Source organism: Ambystoma mexicanum, chromosome 6p (genome assembly GCF_040938575.1).
Source record: "Ambystoma mexicanum isolate Mex_15411 chromosome 6p, UKY_AmexF1_1, whole genome shotgun sequence".
In the NCBI taxonomy this organism is placed as follows: domain Eukaryota; kingdom Metazoa; phylum Chordata; class Amphibia; order Caudata; family Ambystomatidae; genus Ambystoma; species Ambystoma mexicanum.
Window position 1 is genome coordinate 1,157,115,371 of NC_090935.1, and position 20,780 is coordinate 1,157,136,150.

At 46.6% G+C, this 20,780-nt stretch overlaps 1 protein-coding gene across 2 annotated transcripts in view; it reads right to left on the reverse strand.

Annotated features, from left to right (window-relative positions):
• PTAR1 (protein prenyltransferase alpha subunit repeat containing 1) overlaps positions 1–20,780 on the reverse strand; it is a 523,154-nt gene that overhangs the window by 423,953 nt on the left and 78,421 nt on the right. For both annotated transcript variants that reach the window (XM_069625789.1, XM_069625790.1), the window contains exon 2: positions 19,292–19,461. In XM_069625789.1, the coding sequence (XP_069481890.1) occupies positions 19,292–19,461 (170 nt within the window). The remainder of the gene's footprint in view (positions 1–19,291; positions 19,462–20,780) is intronic.

The following is a 20,780-nucleotide window of genomic DNA, read 5'->3' on the forward strand; positions in this document are numbered from 1 at the left end:
TCCCAGAACACGGCCCGGAGCTCCAGTACGTTGATGTGGAGGGACCTCTCCTCCGGGAGCCAAAGGCCTCTTGCTTGGAGATCTCTGGTGTGCGCTCCCCATCCCTCCAGGGATGCGTCCGTCGTCACAGTCTCCTGATGTGCCGTGGTCTGGAAGTCCATACCCGCCGTCAGATGCGTGCGGGTGCCCCACCACCGGATAGCTTGGCGGAAGGTCTTGAGCGAGATCCTGTCTTCGAAGCTGCCCGCCACTTGCATCCAACAGGCTTTGAGGAACTCTTGCAGTGGACGCATCCGTAGCCTGCACAGGTGCACGAGGTAGATGCACAAGGACATCATGCCGAGAAGGGACTTGATGGACCTCACCTTGGCCACGTCCATGGTCGACAGCCGCTGCATCTTGCCCAGGATGGCCTTCATCCTTTCCTCCGACGGGGAGGCCACTCGCGCCACGGTGTCGAGCCTGGCTCCCAGGAACAGGGTGACTTGCGACGGAACCCTGTGGGATTTCGCTAAGTTGATGGAGAATCCCAGATCCATGAGCAGTTGGACGGTCTTCACTGTGTGCTCGACGGCGAGTTCTCTTGTCCTTGCTCGGATGAGCCAGTCGTCCAGATAGGGGTAGACGTGGATCCCCTGCAGGCGCAGCCGCGCCACCACTGGGGCTAGGCACTTGGTGAACACCCTGGGCGCCGACTTCAAACCGAAAGGAAGGGCCTTGAACTGGTAGTGCCGCCCTTGGACTACGAATCTGAGAAACTTTCGATGTCCTTTTAGAATGGGGATGTGGAAGTAGGCATCCTCCAAGTCCAGCGACGATAGGAAGTCGCCTTCCTCCAGCTGCCCTAGCACGTGCTGAAGGGTGACCATCCGGAACTTCTGGGACTTGATGTACTTGTTTAAACGATGAAGGTCCAGGATGGGTCGCCAACTGCCGGTCTTCTTTCTTACGAGGAAGTACCGCAAGTACACTCCGGAGCCCCGGAGCCTCTTTGGGACGAGCTTGATGGCTCCTCTCTTCAGCATCGCCCTTACTTCCAGCAGCAGTTGTGGGACGTGGTTTTCCTTCCTGGCCACGGGTGGAATGCGGGGGAACTTCTTTAGAAACTCGAGTGTGTGTCCGCAGCCCAGGGCATCCAGTACCCATCGGTCGGTGGAGATGGACTCCCACACGCTGACGAACTTCGCCAGCCGGCCTCCCACCGGGGTGCTCAGGTGGGGGCCCGATGCTACGGCCGGTTCAGTCCTGCTTGGCAGCGGCCTTGAAGCCTTGGCCTCCTGGGCGGCGACAACGAGATCCCCCCCCTGACTTGCCGCGTCCTCTGTAGGCCGCCTGGCGGTACGTCGAGGAGCCGCCACCGAATCCTTTGGAGGCACCTTGCTTGCCTCCGGAGTTCCGAAAAGGCGGCCGTCGTTGCTACAAAACTCCCAAGGTCCGGGCCGTCTCTGTGTCGGCCTTGATGGCCTCCAGTGACTCGTCCACTGTCTTGCCAAACAGGTTGTTCCCGTCGAAAGGCATGTCCAAAACTCTGGTTTGCACGTCCTGGCAGAAATCCATTGCCTTAAGCCACCCACGCCGGCAAAGGCAAACACTGTTGTGCGTGGAAGGAGCCAATTTCATTGGGAGGGGAGGCCCGAGGAGGTGGTGATGGAAGGCCCATCCTGTCGTCACCACCGTCATCATCCGTCCCAGTCGTGGCCGTCTCTGTTCCCATGTCATCCCTCGGGTCAGGGGATGGAGATGAAGGCTGCGAAGGCCGTGAAGGCTGGAAAAGCGGAGGGGGGGAGGGAAGAGTTCTCCTCCGCCTGCTTGGAGGACTTCCCGATGGTCCAGGCTCCACTGGATCGTCCGTTGGAGGTAAGAGCAACCTCATCTTTATATTCGTACACAAGGCCTGGATCGCCATCAAGATTGCTCCCGAGTTGTCCTGTGGCCCAGGTGTCGGTTGCGACGGGCGGGACGGTTGGGGAGTGGAATCTTCCTCCTACACGAGCCCCTCGTCGGCGCCACCGTCGCTTTCTTCATCCGCCTCACCAGGATCCCTCCCGTGGGACCGGACCTCCTCGAACTTTCTGTTCAGGATCTTCGCGACTCCAACCAGCTCCTCTTCAGAGGCTGTATCAGTGTCCGTGATGGCCACCGGGCCCCCCCCCCCTCTTTTTCCACCAGGGTCTTATCGATGGGCTGAAAAGAGGATTCCCTCTGCGGTGGCAGGGAAACTCTAGGCCCAGAGGTTGCCTCTACTGGGGTAGCCTCCACAGGCTTTGCCAGGACCGCCATGACTCCCTCAATAGAGGCCTTTGCCTGGTGAATCAGGGCCTTCACGACTTTAGGCACGCCTGAGGCCTTCACCTTTTAGGGGGGGGGGAGGGATCACCGCCTCGCTCCCCCTCGGCTGTCTCCGTCGAGATCGACCGGGACTTCTCCCGAAGCTTACCCAGGTTCTCTGATTGTCTCTTCCCCGAACCAGAACGTTGGCTCGTGGTTGATGGCGTCGGTGTAAGTGCGCCCTGCCTGGCAGCTGAGGAGCCCAACCGATCGGCGCTCCCGGAGCGCCCTCAAAGGACTTAGAAGACCGCTCTGACTACTTCTTCTCACCTGCCGGGCTCTTTCCTTCCAGCCAGTTGTGAGGCGGATACGCCGATCCTTCATAGTCCGTTCCAACATGTTCTTGCAAAACGCACTGTCCTTCTCCACGTGCGTTTTGTCTTCGTGAAGGCAGTAGAGGCATCGGGCATGCTCGTCCTCCTTGAAGACATTCTGTAGTCCACATCCTGGGCAGTTCCTGAACAGCTTGGGTCCGGGTGTCGTGTTTCCTTTGTCCTGGGCCATGTCCACGCGTGTTAGGCCTCAAAGATCTTCTGGAATTCTCCAGGAAGTGAAAACTCGACGATAATTCCGCCCTTCAGGGGCGTAGAAAATTGCGAAACGGGTCCCCGTTATTCGGAAGTAGAAACGGTGGAGCTTGAGGCTCGATTGACTGAAAAAATGAGATTAAACTCTTTGAAAAATCGCGAAACGCATTATAAGCTCGAGAGCTATAGCACGAGGACTCCCAACACTTGAACGTGCGGTAAAAATCTGATGGCTGCCAGAGGAGGGGCTTAGGGAGAGGGCAGTCATTGGCTGGGGGGCAGTATGACCCAGAGACCAGTGATTGGTTACTACTAGAAAGACAGTTCAGAAACGAAACCAATTTCTTCTTTACTGAGGATTCCCAGCCTGACGACAGAGAATATTCATGAGCATGTGAATCCATGCCAGACCCCATGCTGGAGAAAGGAACTCTACAACTTGCGACCGACCATGGTGGCGTAAATAAATAATCGGAGGGGCCTCGACGCGTGAAGGACCATGGGTACAGTACACATCACACTAGGGATAGTATTACTAACATGCCCTGTCGGCATTCGTTTGACTTTCGAAAACAAATCTTGCATTACTTTGCGACTACCACTAGATGTCGGACTATGCAGAGCATGTGCTCCAAGCAGATCCACAAGCCTCAGAGAATATATATGAGATACATTACTTACCTTAATCGTATTTCTGATGCTTGTATCTGCTTAGATTCACATGCTGTGCATAGGCCGACATCTAGTGAAAGCTGCAGAGTATTACAGTTGTTTTCGAAACTCGAAAATGGACGTTGACAGGGCACGCCAGTAATACTATCCCTAGTGCTACATCCACAGCACCCACCGTCCTTCGCGCGTCGAGGTCCCTCGGGTTTGTTGACATGAGTTAGCATGAAGTGTAGCTTGAGTACAGGTGTATCCAAGCAGATATGCATCAGAGAAGCTCATATAAACATCAATGCACCTTCTCTCCAAGAGAAGTATGGTTGGGTACATGTGAATCTAAGCAGATACAAGCATCAGAAATAGCATTACAGTGAGTAATGTGTCCCTTCTGAGGCTTGTGGAATCTGCTTAGATCACATGCTGTGCATAATTAGCGAGCAGTGCTAGTAGGTGGTGGGTTGCAAGAAGGTCCAGCAGCAAATAGATGTTTTAGAACTGCATGCCCCACTTGTGAATCTTCTTTGGAATGAGTGTCAATGCAGTACTGCCGAGTGAAAATGTGTACTGAGCTTCATGTAGCTGCTCTGCAAATGGTGTCTAGCAGGACATTTGCGATGAAAGCCAAAGTAGCTCCTGTACCCCTTGTGGAGTGAGCTCTTGGAGTGAAAGGCAGAGTGTTGATTGATAATGAGTAACAGAGCTGGATGCATCAGACTATCCACCTGGAGATGGCATTCTTGGAAATGCCGTCTCCTTCTCTGCCTGGTGCTACGGATACAAACAGTTGGTCTGTTTTCCTAAGCGATCTGGTCTTGTTTAGATAGTAAATGACTGCCCTCCTTACATCTAGTGTATGGAGTTTGTTCTCAGCTGAGCTAGTTGGATTCTGGAAAAAGGCCGGTAGCCCAATGGATTGGTTCATGTGAAATTTTGAAATTAATTTCGGTGAAAACCTAGGGTGTGTACGTAAATGTGCTAGGGAAAAGAGAAAGGACAACACTTCCGGGATAGAACATAGAAAAGGATCAACATTCTTTTCTCTGCACCAGTTGCAAACCTTTTTCCAACGGCAACGGTATAGAGATTTTGTTGCTGACCTTCTTGCCGAAAGCAACTACTCCATGATGTCATCTGGAAGGTCCCAATCCTTGTATCTCAGCCTTTCAGATACCAAGCACGAAGATTGAGAGTCTTGACCTCTGGATGGAGAACCTGGCCCTCCATTTGTGAGAGAAGATCCTCTCTCTGAGGAAGACGTAACAGAGAGCAGATAGACATGTCTAGAAGGTCTGGGTACCACGTTCTCCTGGCCCAATCCGGGGCAATTAGGATCATGCGGTTTCCGAACCGTCTCAATCTCCTGATGGCCTGAGGATTGACAGGAATCGGAGGGAATTCGTATAGTAGTGGGACGTTCCACTCTACCACAAACGTGTACCCTAGGGCTGCTCTCGGGGAAATTCCCTTGAACAATACTTTTTGCACTTCCCGTTGATTCCAGTCGCAAACAAGTCTACTTGGGGGTTCGCCAAAGGGTGAAAATCTGAAGGGCTTCCATCGCCAGTTACCACTCGTGGGACACCATGCTCTGCCTGCTCAGAGCATCCGCCATCATATTCTCCTTCCCAGCCAGATGAACTGCTGTTACAGAGATTCCTTCTTGAATTGCCCAATACCACAGCCGCATTGCCTCTCTGCAAAGAGGTAGTGACCCTACACCACCTCTTTTGTTTAGATAATGCATGGCCATTGTAATGTCCGTCATCAGGAAATGTTTTCCTCTGATAGATGGCAGAAAAGCCTTCAGTGCTAGTCTGATTGCTCTCAGCTCTAAATGGTTGATGTGTAGTTTGGACTCCGATGGAGACCAACGACCGCTGATTGTCAGATCGTTGGCATGAGCTCCCCGCCCCATGAGTGAAGCATCCATCACTACTGTAATCACCGGCCATGGTTGCCAAACATTTTCTCCTTTTAGGATGTTCTCTGTGCAAGTCCACCACAGAAGATCCTGCCAAAACCTGTTCGGAATCTGAAGGAGGTCCGTCATTTGACCTGAGAACTGAGACTATTGAATCTTTAGAGCCCATTGTAGGGATCTCATCTTCAGGCGTGCCTTTGGCACTAGGAAAATGCAGGATCCCATGAGTCCGAGCAACCTTAAGAAGTCGAAGGCCTGGAGATTTTGGGCATTTTGGAATTTGGAAACCATCTGAAGAAAGTCTTGAGCCCTCGACTTGGGAGGCAAGCTCTCCCCCCCCACCCCCAAGGATATGTCTAATACAGCCCCTGTGTACTGGAGCTGTTGGGAAGGGTGTCATTTGTGACTTCTTAAAATTGAAGGAGAAGCCCAGTCTGTGGAGGAAGTGGCAGGTGACTTTCAGATGATCCAGGGCTTGTTCGGCAGAACGTGCCCTGATCAACCAATCGTCCAGGTAGGGGTAGGTGTGAATCCCCCTCTCCTGAGGTGCGCTGCCACCACTACCATTAACTTGGTGAAGACACTCGGGCGGAGGTCAACCCGAATGGCAGGACTCAAAACTGATAGTGTGAGTCGCCAACTATGAACCTCAGGTATTTTCAGTGCTTGAGATGGATTGGCACATGAAAATAAGCATCCTGGAGGAAAAATGACACCAACCAATCCTGAAGCTGAAGGGCCTGAAGGATCTGAGAAAGAGTGACCATCTTGAACTTGTCCTTCCTGAGGAACTTGTTCAAGCTTCCTAAGTCCAAGATGGGTCTCAGTCCTCTGTCCTTTTTGGGAATAAAAAAATACGTAGAGTACCATCCCTTGTTCCTTTCCCTAGAGGTACTGGTTCTATAGCACCTTTCTCCAGCAGAGTTAAGACTTCCTGCTGTAGGAGCGCATCTGGAAACTTCAAAGAGTGTCTCCCTGGTGGATTGCTTTGAGGTTACGTTAGAAAAGGAAGGCAGTAACATTGGGCTATTATTTCTAGAGCCCAAACATCTGAAGTAATGGCTCGCCATTCTTGCAGATGCTGCGAGAGCCTGCCTCTCACAGGAGTCTTGTGTTGCAAGTCCTCAAAGTGGTTTTGTGGCGGTTGCTGCGGCTGCTGATGGTAAAGAGGCTGCAGCTGGGTCTGTCTTTGCACGTTTTCCTTGTCCACCACGAGTGGCTTTTTTTCTGGCCTCTTAGATTGGCCATTCCTCTCGCCTTTCCATATGAGGAGTAACAACGATAGGATCGTCCCCTCCAAGATTGTCCTGATGCACAAAAAGGCTGAGGTTGCCTAATAGCAGCTCCTAAAGATTTGGCAGCCGCTTTTGAGGTCTGCAACCTCTCAAGGCTCTTGTCAGCCTTGTTGCCAAAAAGGTGAGACCTGTCAAAACCTGACTTTCGCAACAACGCAAAGCTGCACATTACCGTGCTAGTGGCCATGGACCTGTTCACACTATCTGCAGTGTCCAACCCAGACTGAAGGGATTCCTGCATGGCCTCCTTTCCATCTTTAACAATGGCTAGGAATCCTTCCCATTCATCCCCTTCTGCCATGTGCTCCGCCGCCATTGCAATGCACTCCCACAGAGTGTATGAAAATGTTGCCAAGGCACATGTGGAGTTGGCCGATTTCAACGCCATATGAAAATACCTTGCGTGCCCAACCATCCACACGCTTGTCGTCCCTATCCGGCGGGATGGAAGGGTACACCACTTTATTTGAAGCTGTGGCTGCCCGGACCACCAGACTCTCAGGAGTAGGGCGTTTTGACAGATAGCCGGGGGTCGCTAGTGGAAGGGCAGTATTTTGAAGTGAGGGACTTATTCACCGGAGGAATAGAGTCCGGGGTCTGCCAATTTTTGGCCACCCTATTTTTAAGGCTACATGGAAGGGTAAAAATCGGAACTTCCGTGGGACCATGATCCAATACATTGGTCAAATCATCTTGGATCAACTGAGTTGGTGGTCTAGCCCACCTTAAGTATTCAACCACCTTTCTCATTAATTGCCTGTATGAGGGATAGGCATTTTCCCCTGGTTCTGGGCTGCCAAAATCTGTTTCAGGTGAAGTATCAATTCCACTTGCATTATGCAAGGTTTCCACCAGATCCCTCATCCTGTTTTCCTCGGAAATCAGGCATTCTGGGACATTTGGGGTGCCATATTCCAGTCCAAAAGGAACATCATCCTCCTTAACAGCCTTTCCAGTTTTTTCTTTTGCTGTTATTTTGACAGCTTCTGGCTGAATTGGAGCCTTTGGGACATTTGGCGTTGAGGGCTTCGGGGTCGACGTCGACAAAGGCGTCGATGAAATAGTGGTCGTTGACAGAGCTGGCTTCGAGGGCGTTGAGGCGCTCTTCGAAGGCTCACCCTTCAAGGTGAGTCAGGTTCCGGAAGGTGTCGGTGACCTCGAACAGTTGACTCGACTTGAGCGGTCTTTTTCGCTCGGCATCCTGGAGGGACTTTTTCGTCAAAGACGATCAGTGGTGTGAACCACTTGGACCTAGACCGATGCTTTTGCCTTTCGCATCGAGATTTCTCCTCACAGGACCTCGACTCGACGCTAGAGGCTTTTCGGTCAGGTTTTCGACCTACATGCAGTTTTCACTTCCTCTTGCAAGGGCTTGCCCGTCATTGCCTGACACTTGGCACAGGCCTCCATGTCGTGGTCTTCACCGAGGCACCACAGACATTCTCGTTGCAGGTCCGTGAAGGACAATTTCGAACCGCAGGATTTACACTTTTTGAACCCCGAACGCAGGGTGGTCGGGGGTCGACGACGGGGACCTTATCGAATATCTTCTTCAGTAACCTAGTCACAGAACTACTCGAGGCGAGTTTCCGAAGCAACACATACTGCGGAAAAACATAACGGAGGCCAACGGGCACCGCGCTTGCTACTAGTATACCCGATGACGTCTGTCATGATCTCTGCTTCCAAAAGGTCAGGGTTTTCCCAACTCCCTTGGAAGCAGATCCATAACCCAGGTTCCGAGTGCCAACCAGTCCCAATTGGGACCTTTTGGACCCAGTCCTGGCGCCAGTGGCACCAGGCTCATAAATATGCCCAGTCCCAGCGCTGGAAGCGCCGGGCTCATAATGCTTGGGTGGACTTACCTGCAGCAGACCATGCTGCTTACTTGCCTGCCAGTTGAGCCTCTGATCCTCTTCTGTTTGGAACTACTTTTCCTGTTGGGTGGGGCAGGAGCCACTCCCTAGGTTCAGAACACTGGAACTCTTCTGGAAAGCAGGAACTCTTTTCTTACCTAGGCGTGGCTGTGGAAGGAGACACCTAAGCACTACAGGAGGCTATTTAAACCACACCCGATGGATGAATCTTGCTTTGCGTTATTCTGCATCCTCTGCAGCAGAACGCTCATCGTGTCTTCTGCATCTGATCCTGGGCCTAAGGAAAAAGGCTTACCATCCTGAATCCAGTCTTCAGCAACACCTATAAAGACAAGAAAGAACAGGTTAGCATTACGGTCTTCAGTGACAGCTCTTCACTTACCTGGTCCATCGGCTGTCACCAACGCCTCGCGCTGCATTCCGACATCTGAAAGACAAAGGCTTACCTACTCTTCGTGCGCTCCGGAGGTCTTCACACTGCATTCCGGCATCTGAAAGACAAAAGCTTACCAACTCTTCGCACGCTCCGGAGGCCTTCGGCGCTGCATCCCGCATCTGAAAGACAAAACAAGGTGCGTTTAAAGACATTGGGGAACTTTAATACTCACGTGCCATTACTCCTTTCCACATCTAACCCAGTGGGTATTCCGGCACCCTGCAGCCGCTCCGAACTTGTACCTGCAAAATAAAAAGACAGTTAGAGCGCATCGTGAAGCAGGCAACAAGCGCTTACTTACGTGCTTCCAGGCGCTTCTATTCATCACACGGGCTCCATCTTCAACTCACTTCAGCCCGTCATCCACCATCGCCGGAACCCTGCAAAACAAGAGACATCATTACTAAAGACTTTAAAGACATTTAGAATTACTCGAAACTTACCGTTCGTGCAGTAAACGACGGACAGCAGTCCTCTGAAGTCAAGAGGCCTGCTCCCCTTATCCAGTGAAGAAACTGGTTACAGCACCCTGCCCCGAGGCAGATGGAGAGCACGACGTTCACTTACCTAAGGTGAGAGCGTTAACCTTCGGGGTTCTACAGGAGAAGAGAATGGGAAGAAGAGAGAAACATTTAATAACCCAGTTCATTAATCCCATATTTTCTATCTGCAGACATCTTACCCTTCGAGTCAGACATACAGTGCACAGAGGTCCAGCCCAAAGAGCCAGCCGTGTGTTACACATCACCTTTGAAGATACGGTATACGCCCAGTCAAGACCGGCGCCTCTACGGGAATCAGGTGAGCGTTACAACGTCACCCTCGACGGAGGCCTCTGAAGGACCTCGACTCAACGACATCGACACACGGCGCCCTCTGCCTAGAAAAACATTTTCGAAGCAGCTAAAGCTGGATGGAATACATCTAAGATGAGGAATACTTTGGAGGACACAATCCATTTGAAATATATATATACATACATACACGCACACAAGCAAAATGTTTCAGAGAACAGCAACATCTGTCCCTGAATGTTTAATGCTAATGGCAAACACTTGCTCTGTACGTTGATTTTATTTACATAGTGCTGTGTCGGCTGGTAGGTATAAGGGCACTAACAAAAATAACAAACGCACAAAAATACATAAAAATTCAGAAACATAACAATGACAAAAAAGACATACATCAGAAAGTACAGAAACCATTCGCTGAATATCACCATCTACCAAAAATCAGATGAAGATGCAATCGTCCTTAAGCAACATAGAGTAAGCAGAAACAGGACAAGTGGAAGTAAGGCGATTACTCTATAGTTTAGAATTTCTTAAAAGACATAACATAAAGGCGTTAACAACCAACTTCAGTTCGGATGGCACATTAATGAAGTTATTACAGTTAGCTAAGAACAGTGGAAGGTTGCTACTACACCAGCCAACCAATATGCAATCCCTATTCGCATAACACCAGTAATCAATATTAATTCTCTGCAGGACTTTGAAATCCAAAGTTCTAATAACTCCGGGATCAGTACTTTGTCTAAGCCATGCCATAACCTTGCTCCTGAGGGCTTCCTTGGGTTCAAACCCTACTGGTGTTGTAAGATTAGAAATAATTACATTTCTTTGATCAAAAACCGCTTCTCTCAGAGACTTATCGGTTATGAGGGGCATCTGTATGTTACCAATTCGCAGACTTGTAATGGGCCTAGATTTAGATCTACTCTCATCACAATATAACACCCAATGTAGATAGCACTCTTGGAATCTTGGCTACACTGGGGGGCAGCGGGGTCCAGCTGCAATTTAGCTTGTGCCATCTGCTGCAAGAACAATTTAAGCACACACAAATTCATGGTTAAACAGGCCCATGAGCATGCTCTTAAACTGACTTTTATACAATTCCTGGCCCAAATGTTCTGCTCTGCAATTAAAATGCAGGCCGATAAAGGACACATAGAATACACATCAGATGAGTGCAGTCTGATATGTGGTATCTGGACTCCCATTCCCCTGGGGTTGTTGTGGTGGTGGATTAAGAGTGAGGGCGATGTCATGAGTGAGTAGATGAGTGTTTCCCCACCCAGGTTTCAGTTAGGACTGGCTTGCCTGGGTGGTCGGTGTCATTAGGTCCCATCTACTGAATTACTTATTTTGACAATTAAGTGGCATCAAATAAATAGGTTAACTTGACGGTTCCAGATTGATCCTTACATGTACATTACACCATACCTATCATTTTTCGCTAGCCAATGCCAGAAGTCACTTCAAACTTTAAAACTATTGTTGTGTTCTGCGGTCCCCGTTATATGGTCTCACTCTTCACTACTAGGTACACATGGTTCAATCCAAAGAGGCTTTTATGTAAAGGCACCTTACTTTTAGTAATGCCTCAGCCTCCTTGTATTACCTACTTCTCACTATTCGAAATTACGTCCTGTTCTTCAATAAATACAAATTCCACAATCAAGAACAAGTCATTTACTCAGCCTAGTAACATCAGCTCTTTTACACAAAGAGGCTCTTTCAGATCCCTTACTTGGTGGTATATACAAATGGGAAAAAGGACATGAAAAAAGATAGGACCACTAGCTCATACGTGCCATCAGTGCTAAGGGGTAGCCTTCACTTGCACACTACTAGGACAGTCTGCCTGTAAGGAAAATGTAGCAAATAGTTTAATGCTAGGAGAACCATGGTTTGAAGGTAGAGCATAGGCACATTAGACCAACAAGGCCAACATCCCTAGTTTTCAGGCTTTAAAATCAGCTTTTTAGGGCAGCGGGCTTCATTTGTTGGGAGAAATAGACAAGGCCATCGATTGTCTGGAGTCTAAGACTGTTCTGTCCCATTTCTTTGCCAGCTCAATACCTTACGATGTGCAACGTCTCTTTAATTCACTTTTTGTACCCATTTGCGCATGAGAAGTTCCAGCCTATTACTGTGTTCCCTTGCTGTAAAAGCAGCGCTCCATTGATATACTGCTAGGTTTGTGCTATATACATGAACATTTTTGATGTGAGATACTTCCTATTATGATGTGATCTGATTTGCCACTGCTATTCAAATAGTAAGCATCCACTTTCCTGGAACTTTTCAATGGTACTGACATTTTGTAAAATTGGCAAAGATCCAGAGAAACACAACTTGCTGCCAAATTAAGCAATTTGAAAAGAGAAGATTATTTTGAAAAACTATGCATAGTGCAAGCAATAGATTCTGACATTATGGTAAAGCACCCTCGATGTATCCCAGTTTTAATATTCATGTGCCTCCCTTCATATGCCTTCCTTAACTAGTAAGCTACCCTTTTAAGAATTCAAATAAAGTAAATAAACCAATCCCAAAGCACAGGATGAAGCAGGTTATGCTTGATTACACTTTGTCCCTTGTGCGTATGCCCTAAGGTTTGTTTCTGCAGTTTCATTACATATGCGTGTCCAACAATGTATTCAATATCTATATATATATTTGCAAGGCATAAAATAAGCAGTGTTGCATAGCAATTTGCAATGCAATTCTGTAGTTTTGCTAATCAAATAAAACCTTTGTATAGCAAAGTTAGAGATTTAAGTTGCCCTCTTCAATGAAATCACAGCTCGCCCTGCATTCCTCTATTGCCGTTGGTGCTCTCTTCTCACCCTCCCTATTTTCTCTGTTCACTTCAGGTGCTAATGGAGGGAAAGTGCAGCAGTAATCCTCTCCTCCATTCTTAAGTTCCAACTGCATGTGTAGGAGTGCAAGAATGTTTTTCTTCAAATAATTGCAAACCAGAGGTAATCGGGATGATACTTTAACTGCACTTTTTATATGCTGTCTGGCAAAGACAAGTATGTGTCAACTTTATATCTTTTAAAAAGACAGTCATGCAGTTCCATTCCTAAAATGTAAATTGTTAAATAATACATACAGTATTGAGACTGTAAAATCTTGTATCGATCCATGCTTTACAGTAAAGTTAAGGTTAGTGTATCTGAATTTCATAGTGTCGACTAGATTTCATTTTGTTGGGGAAGATGCATCATGTTGATTAGTGAACTCTGGTGCTGAAGCCATGACCGAACCTATACTCCTTGACATTCTATATTATCACCCTGTTGCTTTATACCAGGTAGCCTTAAAGTGAGATGACCACAAACTACAATATTCCACCTAGTTTGTACAGTTCTCTACCTGCTACGCAATCCATCTGCTTAGTCTCTTTCTTTCCTCTTACACAATAAATGCACAAAGCAAACTAAAGGATTACGCAAGTAGTGATCAATAGTTCCATCCAGTCTGTAGATCTACAGATTTACTGCAATACCAAACACTGCAGTTAGCCTCTCGAGCTCGCTTTGCTTTATGATTGTATTATATATTACCACCTGCAGGAGACAGCTGGCCAAACTGTTTTCAGAGCCTTTTTTAATCATATCTATGTATTTGTGTCCATTCATGCAGCTAACCTTTTACATTTTACAGACACTCGCCTATGGCTCGCAAAGTCGTTTTGCCCACTCAGTCGAGTGGATTTTATGAAGGGCGAGTAGTGTTTACAAGAGAGGTTTGAAACTTTTATTTAACATCTACTTCGTTTGCAGTAAATGTCAAATAAGTTCACTGTGCATGGCTGGACTCTGGGAGGCAGCAGTGTGCCAAAAATAAAAGTGGGTTTGTAGTTACAGGCACCATTTTACAGAAATCGCATTATAAATGTGTTGTCCTTGTTGCTATGGGTCAAATGCAGGTTGAATAGGTAAACTAAGTGACCCAACCTGCAGGTCTAGCTGAAGCCGGACTCCTCTCACAAATGTCTTATTTCAGCTGTAATTAAGACTGCTGTATTGTTTCTCATTTCATGTCTTGGGTACAAATAACATCCGGTGACATTAACAATATTAGTACAAGATTGCAAATCAAATGTGTCTGCTATTAGCAAACTCTGCTAATCTATTTTTTGAAAACTAATGTATGCCTTGATGTGAGAACGTGAGTTTGTACTTTCAGGGTTGGCTCCAGCTCCATACCAATTGGTGGGCTGGGGAAGGAAGCGAGGTAGAGGGTGAGGAGACGGGAGAGGTGGGGGAGCAAGAGAGGGGAGAGAGCGGGGATAGGAAGAGAGGGGAGAATAAGAGGGAGAAAGGAAGAAAGAAAGAGGGGAGGAAGAAAGAGGGGAGGAAGAAAGAGGGGAGGAAGAAAGAGGGGAGGAAGAAAGAGGGGAGGAAGAAAGAGGGGGGAGAAAGACGGGGGAGAAAGAAAGCCAACGAGTTTCAAACTCGCTCAACAGTAGAGAGCATATCACCACGAAGCAGGAGCCATGGTGGACCAGTGGTCCATACAACTTCACTGATACCACAGAGTGTGAAACCCCAGGGTGTCCGTTCTCACTTCCAAACAACGGAGCACCGAAAAGCAGCGAGAGACCAGAGAGAGGAGGGACCGCAAGAAAGCAAGCACCGACGAAGGACAGGCACAGGCGGCCAAGACCAAACACAAAGGATTCCAAGGAACCAGACTCCGGAAGACGTTCCCTGGCAAAGACGAAGGTAACCGGGAGGACGGGAGTCACGGTTGGCCGCAAGGAGGGAATCATTATACTAACAGCCACCTTGTCTCAGTGTTGGTTATGAAATGAAGCTACTCTTGAAACAAGTCAAATTCAAATGTGATAATTCCAAAGAACAGATTATTGAAAAGCTAAAGAGAAGAACCAATGATCCCAATACCCCGGCAAAGGGGAAAAGAGGTTAAGTCCCACTTTAACCTGATGAACTTAAAATGTAATAACATGAAAGAGCAAATTGTTGAGAAGCTGAATAAAGAGAGAAGGATCAGTGATAATAGTACCCTCGGAAAAGACAGAAGTAGTACAGCACAAACTAAGTCAAGAAGACCACAGTAAACTGAGCTATAATAAACCAAGGGGGACAGACGCCCTGGACAACGTATGTATCCAGGGATATACTGAAAGCCACAAACAGAAGTGGAACACTTATTAGAGATCCCAGAAGAAGCTTCCTAAAGAAGGGGGAAAATACAGTTGCCCATTGGAAGAGTTACAGAGACTGGTCAGAGAAGTCACAAGAGTCTATTTAAGGGTCATATACCAATCTACAGACGGATACTTAGGAGTAGGGAGCCATTGTCCAAGCCTAAATTAGTTTATATAATGTTAGGGTCAGTGAAAATCGTTTTGGACAGCAGACTTCTTGATTTGGACTTCCACGACAGACCGACTAGCACCTTCCTTAGTAAGATAGGTAGGGACCGCCCATAGATATAGGGAATGTTAGGCCTTATAATTCTTGCTTTAATATACTGTGCAGTAGCACCTGGAGCATTCCAAGTGCCAGATGGAATTACCAATAAACGATCTCAGACCCAAATGACCAGACAGACTCAAAGAATATGGCAAAATACTACTTTATTATCAGCTCAAATAAAGTAGGGAAACCTGATGAACAAACAGATTGCAGCTCGCTCACTCATCTACATTTTGATTACACAAAGGCTTTATACCTTGATGTACATCCGTTATGACATCACCTATCGAAAGGAGGGATTGGTTAAGGGAACATATATACTTGGCTTGTTCTCTGTAGTTGACTTTCCTGACTGTTCTCTTCCTTGGGACTTTTAAGGGAGTGTAGGTACATCGCTATCTTCAGTTGGAGCTTAATGAATAGGCCTTGTTTTGGAGTCTTGCATCACGTGTGAGGAGACCACGATTTTGTCCATTTCTACCTTTTATTTAGTGCTATCTAATTAAATTAAGCTGCATGATATTACTCCTCATGGCCTCTGGAGACTTCGTTCCTCCATCGTGCACATGCTTTTTGCATCTTTAAGTGTTCAATACTTGGCACTTGCAGAGGTTTTCTTCTTCACTTAATTGAAGAGAAATATGTCATGCACATGTAGCCTATCAACTTTGACTCACCTTGTCCCTTGCATCCTTGATCCCAAAACAAACAATTTGTTCTTCGCACAAAACTGTTTTCCAGCGCCTGCCAGCTCTGCAGCAATGGTCTCTCTCCTTTAGGCTTCTTAGCTTACTATTATACGAAAGAGACGTCCATCTTTCTATCATGGCCGCTTAATTTTCTCCTCCAGCAAGTATATAAGTATATATATATATATATATATATATATATATATATTTCTTCTGTGACTTCAAATACAGACTTCAGTTCTTTAAGTATTCATTTCAGTGCATCCTAGTGCCTTCTCTTCATGAAGTCACTTTATTCTGGTCTGATTTCACTTACAGCTCGTCTAAGTCCAGGGGTGTCTGCAGACAGTACATTTGATACGGCTGTCTGAGTGCATAACGTCATTTGTATCTTTGCTGCAGTATTGGAACGATACCTTGTGTCACACACACAGTGCTCTCTTGCTGTTCTTCCAGTATGATGGAGGTGAGGGGGGTGGGCACTAGAGATGACGTAGTGTTAGGGAGAATTCTCATTCTATGGCTAATTTCCCTTACCTATAGAGTCCCCCAGCAGCTTTGCTGGATTTGAAGGGTTTGTTTCTTTTTACCTGCTAAGAGAGACTCTTTTTCCCACTCTTAGGCATGTTTGCTATGTATGTTCTAGGCTATTTTTGTGTTTAATGTCTATGGGATTTTCTCACCCCCATAGGAACCATCTTTATTCACATGTGTTACACAGCACCCTGAGTGCAGTGACACAGGGGTGTCATAGCGACCCCCAAACATAGACTCCATACCCTGGGACTGACTACTGTTTCCCATGGCATGTAAAGTCCTCATTGACTTTAATAGTCAATTTTTATGAACTTAACCAGTACAAACCATCTTACTATGGAGGTACTGGAAAGGGTTAATAGATTTTCCCTTAGGGTCGTTTTCGAGGGGGTACTGTAAAGTCCCTCTCTCTCTAAAGTTTCTGGCTGGTGGCAGTGGTTACTACCATAAATATTCGACCGCAAATATTTTCCTATGGTATTTTCCCATTGTTCGAGGCTACCACTTTTTCTGACAGCCTCTAACATACCGCCGGTTTATTTTATTAGTAACTTTACTCGGGTAGGTTTTATTTGCCAGAACTTTAATATAAATTCTTTCTCGTGTCTTTCTCTAAACTCCTACCCCAGGTCAGGTATCCTTTGTTTGTCCTTTGGCGGGCTTCTACCAAGAAGCCCTCCTTTCGGCGCCACTGAGTCTGGGGTGGGTCCGTTGTGTGGGAGAGGGAGTAGGACCCCTGGACAGGGTTGCCTCCGCAACCCATGTCGCACTCTATCCTGATAGGCTGGAGGGTATCCCGCCAAGATGACCACTCCACTGTGTGAGTGACTGCTAGGCCGTATGAATGGGATGCTTTTTGCATAAAAGCAGGGTCTTGAGGACTGGAAGAGCAAGACGTCGCCACTGGAATTAAGAAGCCAAAGAGGAGAGAAGCCAAAGACATCTGCAACGACTGAACCACCGGTGAAGCCCTGCTGCAGCGTCTCACAACTACCCTTTCCTTCCCATTGCTAAACCTAAACCTTGTGAAATGCCATTTTGCTCAGTTTTCATTTAAGTATATGACATACTAATGCACTGTCTGACCTAAACTTGAACACAAACTTATGGGAAGTGTTGATAGGGTATTTAAGAAGCTATTTCGTAATAACTTGTGCTTTCCCTCCCTTGTGAGAAATTGTTAGTGAAACCCTTGTGTGTAGTTTTCACTGTGCCGTTTTGCTCAGTTTTCACTCTGGTTCACTTTGTCTACAATTTAAATAGGGAGTGTGTATATTTTTCCTTGACTTAATTTCAACTTGCTTGATGACTGTGATAAATGTGTTTTATTAGAAGTGTATAAAATAAATATACATCTACTTTTTAATACAAAGCTTTGGTCAGTGTTTCCTTGTTCCATAGTACTGTAGACCTAATGTGTAAACCCTGAATACTGCTCATCTCCCTCTTGAGATAAGTCTGACTGCTCAGCCACAGCTACCAACTAAATCTTTGTGGTACAGGCTGATACCAAAGGGGATTTATTGCTCTCACCTGTAGACCTAATCTTGTGTAGTGCTCCCTAAGGGAACTGCACGGGATTCTGCCTAACACGTGTATATTTGCCTCTCTACAAAACTATCCTGGAACATGTCATTTAAGAGTCTGTATCCTTCTGACTCGCTACAGGAGTCACTGTATTTATTAAACTGTCAACTGCCTACCTTCAATAGAGTGTATTCAACACAGTGCAAATAAAGGGACTGACGCCAGACATGTGCCAACCCTCAGTGACGTTTGGTCAAACATTTATTTCCGTCGGATATGGGAACAGGTAAAGTAAGTATCCAGGAATGCACTGTTCCGATTGATCCAATATCATTTTTTGCATAGGGTTTATAGGACTCCATCGAGGCTCCATGCCATGAGTCAAAGTATACCCCACAATTGCCCTAGATGCAGAGAAAATTTGGCGGGATTTTAGCATATGGTTTGGGGATGTCCCGTGATAACAGCATTCTGGGAAGATGTGGTAGATAAGATCAACACATTGGTGCAGGGGGAGCTATGGGTGAACGAAGTCTGTTTACTGGGACGGATACCGGTGAACAATAAGAGGGATAGGACCAAGAGGAACCATTTGTATTCATTGTAGCTTAAAGGCGAATTGCAATATCTTGGAAAAGCCCCACAGGCCCAACAGTACAGGCATGGGTCAGAGATGCACAAAGGTGGGACTTTGCAGAGATGGAAAGAAACAGTCGGAGACCGCGGAGGGTGATGCTGCGTGGATCGACTGGGGACAGATGCTAAATGATCCAACATCGACACCGGATTTAAAACCAACTTGATCATGAAGGACGGGGACAACAGGGTAAGAGGACTTATGCAGGAGATGGAATTGGGAGATGTGATATAGAGATTGGGGAACCTTAAAAGGAGGGGGGGAGGCGGGAACAAGTAACTTGGGATCAAACAGGGGAATACACGGGAGAAGGAAGAGGGGGGTTGGATAAGGTGGACTGTGATGAGGAATAATTGTATCTTTATTTATGCACCAAGAGGATTTGATGACAACCATTGCCATGCATTACGGTATTGTTATAACCAAAAGTTAATAAAAACAGATCTTTTTAAAAACACATCCGTTTCCGTTCATGGCAGCATATTCCTCTTTTACCTCTGGCAACGGGAAATATAGGGTAAGAAAACCAGCAAAGTCTCCTTATGTTAAACTGAATATAATCATCATTGGCATTTACATGCATTCCAATACCATAAAGGAAACTTACCTTCCCGATTTAACCACTGCTTTCTTTGTCTGTAAAGTAGTAATTTGCTGTGGACATACGGCAAAAGAAACTTGATACACCAGCTCTCGACACCAAGTTTGTTTTCAACCAAGACTATAGGACTCCGGTTATACCTCGCTTCTGGGCACGGTATTAATCCTATTTCATCACTATTAAAAAAAAGAAAACATGATACATAGAATAATCGAGTGATAACTAAACATTTTTCATTTGCAGTTATTTTCCTGAATTATAACTGTATACGACTCAGCTAGGATAAATGAAAATCACCACCACATTTCTATATTCAATCTACTACCACCACTGGTGTCCATTTTAAAAATGAAATGGTCTGTTCGGGGTTTGGGGGCAGACAGACTGTTTTGGTGAATCATAGAACCGAGTCATTTTAGAGGACAGAGCACCAGATACACAAAAGGGGAAGAACAATCATTTTGGTGATGTATGTATTTTTATAAACTACAGTACAATAGACCCAAAGTCTAGCGATAGTACACATGAGCAAGCGAAGCACAGCTGAATGCACATTTACAGGCGTGTATGCTCGTACTAGAGAAGATTGGTGGATTTATGGAGTGTGCTTTGTGGGGCGGGTTAGAATTCAGAGTGATCACGGACGCACTTTGGTAAGCATACTTGAATGGTAGGAGGGTACAGGCAGAGGGACTAAAGTGAATATTCCAGGTATACTTGGCTGGTGTGGGCTTTCGCGCTATGCTCTGTCACTCTTGCCTATTTGTGGCAAATATGGACTCCCTCCAATTCAAAAATTGACCACCACTACTGCTCATCACTGATGTTAGGGAGAATTCTCTCTTTAGGCTGAATTTCCTAACCTAGTGAGTCCCCCAGCAGCTTTGCTGGATTTCTGGAGTTTATTTGTTTTCCTCCTGCCAAGAGTGAGACTCTTTCTCCCACTCTTGGACACAATTTATGGTATTTCTTTGACTGGTAATTTGTGTTATGGGCTATGGGGTCCTTTACTCCATAGGGTCTCATGTGTTTTTACCATGTGTGTTACACAGCACCCTCTGTGCAGTAACACAGGGGTGTCATAGTGACACCCCACCATAGACTCCATACCCTGGGATTGACTGTCTCCCAGGGCATGTAAAGTCACCATTGGCTTTACTAGTCCGAAATTATTAACAGAAACCAGTACAAACCATCATATTGTGGACATACTGGTCGGGGCAATTCGATTGCCCCGGGGTCTGTTAGTCGAGGGGGCACGTCTCCGTCCCCCCTGATAGAGTTTTGGCTGGTGGCAGTGGAAACTATTTTTTATATTCGACCGCAAATATTTTCCTATGGGATTTTCCCATTGTTTGAGGCTACCAACTTTAATTATTTAATTCTCATAGCCTCGAACATACCGCCGGTTTATTTAATTATTAATTCGCCGGTTGGTATTTTTTGCCAGGACTCGATTCTAAAATGGCGTTTGTGTTCTCTTCTGTGACTCCAA